The 12323-nt window shown below is 41.8% G+C and overlaps 1 protein-coding gene across 1 annotated transcript in view; it reads right to left on the bottom strand.

Moving 5' to 3' along the window:
- Eml6 (EMAP like 6) overlaps nucleotides 1-12323 on the bottom strand; it is a 254969-nt gene that overhangs the window by 110839 nt on the left and 131807 nt on the right. Inside the window, exon 6 of the mRNA XM_028778693.1 lies at nucleotides 10660-10795. Within this exon, the coding sequence (XP_028634526.1) occupies nucleotides 10660-10795 (136 nt within the window). The remainder of the gene's footprint in view (nucleotides 1-10659; nucleotides 10796-12323) is intronic.

Below are 12323 nucleotides of genomic sequence, written 5' to 3'. Positions count from 1 at the left end.
AGACACACACACACACCAGCACATACACACACACACACACACACACACCCCCACCAGCACACCCCCACCAATTCCGCCCCCCCCCCCCCCACACCAGCCTGTGTTTCACAATCTGTTTTTTAATAGATTTCCTTGAAAAATGCTTCTGGTGAAGTAAATAGTTTAGCAGGGAAAAAACACTTAGTAAAGTAAGGAGGGTGATTGACAAGGCTGTGTGTCTAGGTGAACATGGTGGGAAAAGGGAGAGGAAATAGAAAAAAGGGAGGGGGAAGAGGAGAGACAGAAGGGGCGAAGAGAAAATGGAAAAGTACACTTTCGTCACTTATAGTGAACTTAATGAGCTGTGAGCATTTCCTCTCAGAGACCAACTCAGGTACCCCACAGACATTTCTGTTCTTCAGACAGATAAATTCTCTTTTGTCGTGTCTAAGGGCCCTTAATGACACTGAGTCACTTTCTTTTCTGAGATAACCATTTTAAATAGAAATTACTTCCCAAAGACACATCAGTGGGAGAGTTGTACTTAAGCTTCTTAGTCAAGCCCATGTTTTAAGCCAAATTGCTCCTCTGCCCATGAGCTGCACAGAGCCTTGTAGCCTCTCCCAGGAGGTTCTGAGAGGCCCTGCAGTGTGACACTTCCCCGACAAGGCCAGCAGTACTTTTATTCTCCTGTCCATCCAGGCTTGGCATAAGGACAGAGAACAGGACTGTAATCAGAGTCCTTGCTGGACTGGCCAAGGCAGTCATTGCATCCGCAATTAAGCTGTATTTGCTTCTTTATCTTTACTCTGCTACTATTTGGAGTAATGTAGTACCTGCTAGTAGCAAAGTGAAAAGCAGGGAAAGCTGCCACAGAAATGCTCTTCTTCTTTGAGATGCATACTGCGGGTATTTTCGACAGTGTGGTGGGGTGTCAATTTGGGTTTTGGGGCGCCCCCCCCCCCCCCCCCGTGCACTATGATGAGAAAGGTAGAGTGCTGGCCTGCTTGGTACATATGGACAGCAGATGGCAGTAGAGAGCAAATATCCATCCAAACTGAACATTTTTCTAAGGCAAAAATCAAATTCTTAATTTGCCTTTGTTTTCCTATTCCTTCTGGGAAACGGAGATCCTCCCAATGCTCTCAGCTATAGTCCCAAGGACAGTTCGAGGGGAGTTGGCCATAAATGCTGACATATGTCTTATTGCTAAAGAGATTGCTTAATTTGCTCTAGTTAGGGACACCACCAGCTATTTAACCTTTCCAATCTTCAGTTACCACAGCCGTAAGTGAAGAGGACACCCGCAGTCCCACTTCACAGCACTGTGTGGCTTCAACACCAACCCCGGGCCTAACATCTGAGAACTTAACTGCTCAATACCAAGTGTTATTCTAACCAGCAAGTCTGTGCATTGTAGGGTGTTCTTTAAAGTTTATGTCTCAATATGAACAATTTCCTGTGTGTGGGTCAGACTCTAGCCCCATGGGAAGTCATATAGGACCTCTGAAGATACTGCCACTCCCTTCTCCCCTTGGTGGGCGGCTACTCCTTGCCTCTCAGCTGATTCTTTTATTATTCTAATGTGCTAGCATTGTGAACTCTTAGAAGGCAAAATGGTGGTTTAGCACAGAGAAAATTATCACTGAGCTAAAATGTCCTTTGTCACAGTTATCTGGCTGGAGAAAGGCAAACTGGCAGCAGGGAGGGGCGTGGTTTAAACTCTGTCTGAGGCCTAAAGACATGGCACAACACAGGGCAACCTTCCCAGCCTTTCTGTGCGTTAGAATCTTCATGAAGTAGCTAAAATATATGGATAACTGGAATCCACCCAGACAGTCCTCTCAGTGGGTGTGGAGCTGGACATGGGCAGTGGGAGGTGGGTTGGGCACCAAGGCTGAAAAACATTGCCTCCCAGGCCCAGCTAGAGTATTCTCTAGTTGACAGTAAATAATGTTTCTTTAGCTGAGGTTGAAAACTCCACCCCAGTACACTAGAAAGCCCAAGGCCTAGTGAGTCAAGGCAAAAAGCTTGCATTTTATTTTTTTTTAATCCAACAAGCAAGCACTGTGGGTGGGCAGTAAAGATTCCTGCTGACAGCGCTGAGCCTTAGACCCTGAGACCTTAGGAAACACCATTACCCACATGGTCCAGGCTCAAATAGCAAAGCTTTCTTCCAGAGTCTTGAGTGTTTGAGTATGAGTGTTTATGGAGGATTGACCAGTGTGTACAAAGACTAGCAACTACAGCTTCCTCCTCCCAGGTTAGCCTGCTGCCTAGAGTGACTGGCTAGTCCTTTCCTTGTGCTGTATGTAATAAAGATTCTAACGCTCCCTGATGTAGTGGTAGCAGAAGCAAACCCCACCAGATCCTGGCTTTTCTGTTTGTGTGTCTGTTGCTTTTCATTCTCTTTTCAGATTCCTGGACACAAGCCCGGCACGAAGCCAGAAAGAAGAGCTAAGTAAAAAAGTCATAAATGACAAACGTAGATAACTCATATGTTACTAGAGAATTCAAGGTTCCCTTTATTGGGTTCTCGGACTCTTTCATAAGAGTTTAGAAACAGGAAGTGTGAGCATAATTTTATTAGAGAGACAAGTAACAGAGACGGCTCGCCCTCAGCAGTTACTAGGAAGGAGGAGATGACAAAGGAGGCCCAGTCAGGCCTTTTGAATGAGGAGGAAAGAAGGAAGGTCAGCAATGGAAGTCGACAAGCAGCTGCATGGCCAAAAGGGATGCTTAGCTTCACACAGTGAAAAAGCCCAGAGTGCCCTGGGAAGTATAGGTAGGATTTTGGCCAGTATTCAAAAGAAAAAGAGAAGGATAAGAAAGCATTATGCTTTCCTGAGTTAGAACTCAGAAGTACAGGAGTAAGTCATAAGAGGAGGCTCTGCATGTGATTACATGGAAGAAGGCTTTCTGGGAAGAGTAAATATATTATCTCATTAAAGGGATAATTATTCCTCCCATCTCCCTAGCATGGCTTTGGTGATTTAGATATCCTATGGGTGAACTCCTGGCCAGTTGATTGATAGGTCCAGTTGGCTTAACTCTTAAAAAACATGACAGAACTATGTAATGCTCTAATCTTTGGAGCAAATCAAGAATATCATTTCTCTAGCCAGGGCCTGAGGTATTCCATTCTATTAAAAAGGAAAAATAAAAAGAAAAAAGAAAAACAGACAAAGCATAAAAGCACATAAAATCTGATTTCAAGACATATTACAGAGCTGCCATGGCAAAATATTTACATGAAAACAAGCAGATGAATGAAACTAAAAAGATACCAGAAAAAAACTAGCAGAGTGAACTGTATCTTGAAATAGGTCTTGTCTGAGTCAGAGTTTCCATTGCTGTGAAGAGACACCATGGCCAAGGCAACTCTTATAAAGACAACATTTAATTGAGTTTGGCTTACAGGTTCAGAGGTTCAGTCCATTATCATCATGGTTGGAAGCATGGCCGTGTCCAGGCAGGCATGGTGAGGGAGGAGCTGAGAGGTCTATATCTTGTTTCTATGGCAACCAAGAGAAAGCTGTCTTCCAGGCAGCTAGGAGGAAGGTCTCCTTCCACACTGAATGGAGCCTGAGCATAGGAGCCCCAAAGCCCAGCCCCACAGTGACACACTTCTCCCAACAAAGCCACACCTATTCCAACAAAGCTACACCTCCTAACAGTGCCACTCCCTGGGCCAAGCATATTCAAACCACCACAAGGATCATACATTGCATGGAGAAAGGACAGTCTCTTCAATAAACAGTCTTGGAAACTGAATATTTGGTTTGTTCACAGATTTGATCACTGTCTTTCACTCTAAAACAAAAATCAACTCAAAGTGGATCAAAGACCTAAATATAAGACCTGAAAGTACAAAAGAAAAGAAAACTTACAGATGAGATTAAACACTAAAACTAAAACTTAAAACTAAAACATCCTGTATGGCAAAGGAAACACCAAGTTAGCAAAAAGACAATGAAAGAAAACGGGAGAAAGTCTTTGCCAACTACGTATCTGACAGACAGTTAATATTCTGAATATATAAGGAACTATAAAACCAAAACTATGGGCAAATGATCTGAATGGCTACTTTTCAAAAGAATACAATGCCCAACAAATGAATAAAAATGTTCAGTACAATTAGGTACTGGGGCAAGGCAAGTGGGAACTATAGTGATATGCCAACTTAGGACAGTTATCACAGAAAATAAATAACAAATGTTCATGAGAAAAGGGAACTGTTACTCACTGTTGCTGGCAATGTGGATTAATACAGCTGTTATGAAGAACATTTAGGAGGTTCTTATAAAACTAAAAGCAGATCTACCATCATACTTCAGATTATTCAAAGGACATGAAATCAACATACTTAAGAAATATTTCATACTGTGTTTACTGCAGCACTACTTACAATTACTAACATATGAAATCAGCTAGAGTATGTCAGATGCCAAAGGGAGGGGAGGAAAATGGTGGCCTCCCAGGGCCCTGGAGAACGGGATGCCTTGGTTACATTTCTTTTGAAAACATAGGTACTCAGATTTGAGAGCTGGTCTTTGACTATTTCACTTGGACTTCTTCACTGCAACGTTTGGCACCAGAAACTCTTCATTGCAGGTACTGTCCTGGCCAGTATAGTACATTTGGTGGCATCCTTGATCTCCATACACAACTTCCCATAAAACTTGTGAAGTTTTTACAATAAAAAATGTCTCTAGACAGTGCCAAATATCTTCTGGAAAATGAAATCAATCCAATTTGAGAAATGCTATGCTATATGATTCCTAGGGTGTTCTGAGGAATAAAAATAGTAAAAAATGAATAACAGTGAAGAATCCAGGCCTTCTGTCCCACCTGCCCACTCTCTGTTTGGATACAAAAAAATGCTCCAAGTTGGGGTATCGTTTTGAATCAGATGTTGTCCATAGTCTTGTGCATTTGGATACTTGGTCCCTATTTGGTGGCACTGTTTGGAGAGGCTTGAGGGGCGTGGCACTGGGAACAGTTTTTAAAGATTCGTACTGTTTGTAGTTTGCCCTCTCTGTTTACTGTTTGTGACTCAAGATGTGAGCCCTCAGCTTACTATTTCTGCAACCATGCTTTTGCTCTGCCATTATGAACTAAACCACGGGAACTGTAAGCCTAGATAAACTCTTCTACTTAAGTTCCCTTGGTTATAGGATTTTATCACAGTAGTAGGAAAGAAACTAATGCAGTAGACATTTGAGGGAGACAGACAAGGAGGATGCAAATGGACAGGTGCTAGGTTCTCCTGAAATCTTCTTAAAGTCACAATTAGTGATAATGGTCAGTTCTTTAAATAGGTATTGTAATCACTTCTGTGTTTGCTTTCCCGTAAAAATAAAAGACATTAGAAACAATTTCACTCACTAATTGACAGCAATTGGATTACCCCATTGCCCTGACTGTCTTAAGCAAAAAGACTATTACTCAAATGCACAGCTGAACTATCCATTAGTATACAGCACTAGCCACCTTGAACATACTACTGATGCCTGAGAAACTACACAACCACCACAGCTGGCTGCCCAGGCTTCTGAAGATGCAGTTCCAGCCAGCAATGCTTGAAAAATTATATCAGATTTTCTGCAAGGCTATGATTGGTCCAAACAGGGACCTCTATGGCTATAAATAGTGTTGAAAAGGCAAGGCTACAATTGGTCCCAAACACTCCTCTTTTGTCTAGAAAAGCAGATTGCTCAGGCTCGCTCATCCATCAACTGCATGACAGTCTACTGTGCTGTCTCCTCTGGTGTCCAACACTAGGGTCAATAAAGGTTTCTCTCTCCACATTTGGAAGACTAGAAAACTACAGCTTCCAGTAGTTTGGGCTGAACTGTAACACAAAGAAAGGAGCAGCAAAGACAGCAGAGAGACGGCAGCAGCAGAGGCTGGGGAGCAGCAGCACGAACAGGTGATGAGCATCAGCAGGCTGAGCTGCAGAAGCGTCAACCAGTGAGCAGAAGTCAGCTGAAAAAGCCACTCAACACTTCAAGAGCTGCCAGGGCAAGATGGCAGAGGGTGGTGGGAGCAGAGAAACAGCAAGAGAGAGAAGACTGCGGAGACTGGAGAAAACTAAAAGGCTGTAAGGGTCCAGAGAAGACAAAGTATGGGCTCTGGTAGCACAAGAAACAAAAGCTGCAGAAGACCAACCCTCAAAGAGCTTGTAGCTACAGTTTCTATCTAGGTCACACAAAAGCACCCTGTAGATGGGTAACGAAAGCACAGTACTCATTTCCCTAAACCCATACTCAGATCTTGCCAGGAGCCAAACCCAGGAAACTACCTGCTGTCCTAAGAGAACCTAGGAAGTTACCTGCTGTTCTAGAAAGCCTAGTCAGTACAAGGTTAAGAAAGGACATTCACAGGTCTCAGGCCCCAGGAACTTTCCTGGGAGCCGGTTATGACAGTGGGATGGTCTAGGGCAATAAGGATCCAATAGTGAGATAGCCCTAACAATGACCTCACCCAAACTTCCTGGTTTGCTGTCTTTATAACCTGCACCCGAAATTAAAGTTTCAGAGCTTGATCAGAACTCCATCCAGACTTGCTCTCATTCTTTGTGTCTCTTGTCCCTTCATTCTTTCGCTCCCTTCCCTAAGGTCTTGTCGAATCCCCACGGGCCAGGGCAGGATCTTCTATCCAAGTCCTTGTGGGCCAAGGGTAAACTCGCAAAGTTGACATGAAGGAACCTAACTATGTGTTTCTCCTTAAGTTGGGTTGGCTTTTGGTTTTACTACATTCCAATCTGAATGTGATACCCACTGTCTGACCTGTTTCCAGGTCTCCAGCACATAGGAAGGCACTATTGTAAGCTCTCCAGAGGCATCAGGGGAAAAAAAGATACCCAGTTGACATAAACAAGGCCATGAACATTGTACATGGGTAAGTGTGCAGTATGCTAAAAGGTGCAAAGCAGTAGCACATCTAGAAAGAGGCATCAGGATTGCCCAGGGGCTGGAAGAAGGATGAAGTTTCAGACAAGGTCAGTCAATGCAGGATTCAGTGGGGGAAGGGCTCAAGTTGAGAAGAGACATTGCAGACAGAGGAAAAAGTGTGAGGCAGCCTGGGCAAGGCAGAGGAAGAAGCAGGTGCTCTGAGGCCATCATGAGGACTTTGCTTGTTTCAGAAAAATGGGGAATCATTGGAAGGTTTTGAAAAAAGAATTGTGACCTGGCTTGTATAAACAGGAACAATTTTTAAAGCTGCTGGACACAGGTGATAAAGCAACGGTTGAATCCATGTGCTCAACGATGCTCCAGACCAGGAACGGGACAACAAACCTTGTGTCCTGCAGAGCCCAGCCCCAGCCCCAGCCCCAGCTCCAGCTCTGTGATTTTCCTGATGCAGATCTCTTCCAATTCACACTTCATAGTTCATTAGAGAAACAGCTATTTAATATATGTGTTTGTAATTCTCAGAAAAATGTAAAATGACTCAAGCATGCTTCTCAGAACTGCTTTTCTAGTCCTTCGGCACACATCTCTACAGATGCTTAATAAATGTTTATTCAATGGATAAATAATACACCTTGTATTGGGTGAATAATTGCTGTATTCCTTTTATACTCTATACCAATTAGGTAAACATATTCGTTTTGGTTGACACATTTTAAGAACTATTTTTACCTTTTCTTGCCAACCTTAATAATCATTTTAAGCTCCATTGTTTCATCCAGATCATCAATTTGCTTTAAAAAGTTGGATGCAACACGTGCTGTTATATTTGTCATGAGATGAGTTAGGGCCCTAAGTCTGAAATTATCTTGACGTTCACAAGCCTGTGTTCTTCTATCTCCTTAAGATGACAGAGTTGCTCTCACCACTGTCCAATCTCTCTCCCATCTTGAAAACTCCGGAATTCATATTCCCTGAAACACAGTGGCTCTGAAACACGCATCTCTGAGAGGTTTAGGATTTTGGGTTCATGTGTTGAGTGGGATATGGCACAGTAATACCTTGAATAAAACATTTCATTTCTCCCTTTTTCTTTTTTTATTTGATATTTTATTTGTTTACATTTCAGATGTTATCCCCTTTCCCCATTCCACACCCCCCATTTCCCCTTTTTCTTAAGACAAGGTCTTGACATGGAACTCTGTCTGGCCTCAAAGTCACAAGCTTCTCCTTCCACCTCCCAAGTGATGGGATTTCAGATATACAACACAGCCAGCTGAGTAGAACATTTCTGTGGTGATATGTATGATTATTTACATTACGAGGACAGTAAATAGCTTTGCGGCAGTTCATATCAAGTCTCCTTGCCAAACTCATCATAAGAGCAATCTTTTAGTTCTGGTTTGTTTAGTTTTTAAAACTAACAAATCAAAGACCTTGGATGAATTCAGTTGCAGATTTATATAATCATGTAACACTGTTGCTAAAGAAAAGTTGAACGTCCAATTCGTAAAAAGTCTGTTTATTCACAAAAAGCACGGAAGTTATTGGTGTAACTGAAGGACTACAGTTCCCTTGACTGTGGATGGTGTCCCTCAGGGTGCGAGGCACATTTTTCTGGGAAGGAAGAGTCCTAGGAGTCTGTCCTGGCCTTGATGATTGTTGTTGATTAAGTGTGATGCATCTGGCAAGCTGATGCATACTCATTTTAAAATGGAGTTACTGCCTTTACTGGAAGTCAAGTGTTTTAATTAGCTCAAAGCTAACTAGGAAAAGGTAAAAGGATTGATTAGCAGTATCTTTTTATAACAAAGCTCTATCATTTTGATAAATGTAGTATTTACCTTAGTTCATTGAAAAAAATCTTTCTTCATTTCTGACAACTGAAGACCTTGGAAATTGCTAGATTCATGTCATAGACCTAGACGTCCACAGGAGGAGCAAGAGAAGTCTTCACACGCTGCACACTAAGTGGGATCTTGGGATAAGCGTTTACAAGTGCTAATAAGTGGTTGGCCCTTAATTTTAAAATGGCATTTAGTTAGTTAGTTGTGTGTGTGCATACACATGCACATGCATAAATGCATATGCGGAGTGCATATGCGGGTCAGAAGACAACTTACAGGCGTCAGGTTTTTCTTCCTGTCATGTGAGTTTCAGGGATTGAACTCTGGTCACCAGGACTGGCATCAAGGGTTTTTTTTATGATTGAGCTATTTCACTGCTCCTGATTAATACTTTCAAACTTGAGACACAGAGGAGCAAGTCTGGTGTTATAGAATTAGAACATGATCATGAAAACGCTCTTGGCTGAATGTTTAGAAAGTCTTTTTAATAAAATTAAAAATAAAAAACAAAACCCCACAAAAGAACCACAAAACATAGTTTGAAGTCAACAGTCATTGTTACCCAACAGCAGAAAGATGGGGGGAAATCCATTCATATCAAAAGTCCTTCTGAAGATAAATTCACTCCTGTAGTTTTACATCCACATTGAGACCATGGCAATCCTGACACTGTTTTGCCCAAATCTGCTCCTCTGAAATGTGCTTTACTTCCATTCTGAAGCAAGGACTAGGCAGAAGGTTAAGATTTCTCTGAGGGTGGGACAGTGCGTAAGGATCTGCTATCCCCTCTGTCTCCTCCTGTCTGATCTGCTTCTTCACATCCTCCTTCCATCCTTGGCTACCCTGACTCTCTGCAAATGCTCACAGGGTGGGGGTCTGGAGTTGTTTGGTTGAAGGATCTTGCTTTTTTTATGTGGCTCATAGAAAAACTAACTTGCTTCTACACATTTGTATATTTTTCTGAATAAAGTTGCTTAAAACCACATGATATTGTCGAGAATTTAAAGACCTTGTCCTAATTGATGGAGTAAAGTGGAAACCAAATTCTACAACTTTCTAGGAAGCCTGGTGTTAGCTATCCACAGCTCCTGTAAGAGAGAACCAGTGCAATCTCTACAAGAGCTGCGTTGCACTTTTTATAGTGAATGGCAGAAGGAAGGGGGTAGCCTGTGGTACAAGATGAATCACAACATCCAGCTCATTGATCAGCTGCTAAATTTAAAAATAAAGTTTGATTGGAAACGACACTGCTTAGGGAAGGCAGCCTGAGGACAAACGCCCGTGTTTTCTTCTCTCTGGTCTCTGATGTCTTCCCCAGCCACCTGAGTGCGCAGTTGGTCACAGGTTTGTTTTCAGAGGCTGGGCATTTATTGACTTCCTTGTCCAGAAATTCATTTCATCACTGAAAATAATCCCATATTCTGGGAAACCACTCAGCTTCTTCACTGTAATGTCATCATCTGCCTTTGCTACAGGATCACTGTAGCTTTGGGCAAAGCAGGAAAAAAGGTATCTACTCATTTTCAAGATACTTTGGAGCTTGTATTCAATATTTTGATGTAAACCCTTAAAGTCTTTATAGAACAAAGCAAATACTCATAGGTAGAATATAAAACTCACACATTTAATTCTTTAAAAAAATACAAGTGATATGACTCGCACATGTATGTGTACTCCATGTATACCTAAAATCCACAGAAGCCAGAAGAGGGCACAAGGTCCCTGGAACTGGAATTACAGACACTTGTGAGGCACCCTGTGGGTGGTGTGAACTGTATCCAGGTCTTCTGCATGAGCAGTGAGTACTCCGAATAGCTGAGATGTCTCTCCAGCCCTTATATTTACTTCTTTTAAACAAAACCACAAAACTTGACATTGTATGTAACCTTCTTAGAGCTAAGTACCAATGCACATGTTACCTTTATATCCTTGCTCCGTCTCCCTGAGATCAATTTTGGTTATTGGTTTGAAATCAGTGTCCCATAATCGTATGCAACCGTCTCGGCCACCAGTAGCAAAACCCTCTTCACAAGCATACAGACTGAAGATTCCAGCCTGTCAATTAAAAGAGGTCGAATTCAGTCCTGCAGTCACAAATGCCATTGTTGGGTGAATTTCCATGATCAAAAATAACAGAGCAAAACTAAGTAAAGCAGATGCTGTTTTCTGTTGAAATCTGACAGAAGATCAGCATACTTCATCTCAGCTGGATCGCAGTAATTACAGCCACCACCAGGAAGCAAAGTAATTCCAACATATCTAATTTGATAAGATTGTTACTGCCACTGCCAAAAATACTAGTTATGAATGCCTTGGTAAAAGCAGATATAGAATCACATTTCTGTATGACAACTGAGCCTTTTAAATCATGACACTACAAAGGCATCACACTTACGTTCTAAATTGATGAAGTAGAGACACAGACTAGGGGCATGGTACCACCCCATTTACAAGTATAGAGGTGCCTGAGACAGATCTCAGCCTTTCAGGACGGTGTCACTTCCGACAAACCCAAAATCACAAATAGCATCGTGTCAGCATTCTGCACTATGGTACGACTGCCTTGACATATCTAAAATACTTTGACTCTTCTTTTACTTGATTTTTTTAAAAAGCTTGTACATTACATTATGCTGACAGAAACTGGCTGCTGAGGCAACTCATTTAATGAGTGAAGACAAATTCTGACCTCTTAATGATTTTGAGAGTCATTTGGCAATGAAGCCAAGACAAATGGTTTTCATAATAGATGACAAAGAAGGCTCTAAAGTATCTAAACTATTTCACTGAGTTGTCTGAGGTTTTCTTCATGGGAAGAGTAATTAGCTCTGAGATGCAGTTTAATGACAGAGGTCTTGCCTAGTATGCGAGGCTCTGGGTTCAACTGTGGCACTAAAAGAAGTAATGGCGAATGAATTTGAAGGTATTAAACTAAACCATTCTTTATCCTATTTCTACTGTGCCATGTGGGTGCTGGAACCGAACCCAGGTCTTCTGTGAGCAGCAAGTGATCTTAACTACTGAGCCATCTCTCCAGCCCTTATATTTAACTCTCTTAAACTGAAATACAAAACTTAACAGCCCAGGTCCAGAAAAGCAGGCAGTGAAGTTAACCAGATCCTAGGACATTAGCAGGCAGACAGTAATTTAAGAAGTGATGAAGTGGGCTGGTGAGATGGCTCAGTGGTTAAGAGCACTGACTGCTCTTCCAGAGGTCATGAGTTCAAATCCCAGCAACCACATGGTGGCTCACAACCCTCTGCAATGATATCTGATGCCCTCTTGTGGGATGTCTGAAGACAGCTACAGTGTACTTATATATAATAAATAAATAAATAAATAAATAAATAAATAAATAAATGGTTTTAAAAAAACAAGTGATGAAGTATTCTTAGGGCAAACTACTACTGAAGAGAAACACTAATCAACCAATTAAAAGTTAAAATGAAGGCTGGATTCAGTAAGGATTTTTCCCCCCTCAGGTAACAAAGTAACTTGAGAAATCTTCATGAGTGCTTTCATGTATGTGTATGTGTATGTGTATGTGTATGTGTATGTGTATGTGTATGTGTATGTGTATGTG

This window comes from Grammomys surdaster, unplaced genomic scaffold (assembly GCF_004785775.1).
Source record: "Grammomys surdaster isolate TR1022 unplaced genomic scaffold, NIH_TR_1.0 67, whole genome shotgun sequence".
Classification (NCBI taxonomy): domain Eukaryota; kingdom Metazoa; phylum Chordata; class Mammalia; order Rodentia; family Muridae; genus Grammomys; species Grammomys surdaster.
Note: the sequence above shows the minus strand (reverse complement) of the source record. Positions and strands in the feature narration are given on the sequence as shown.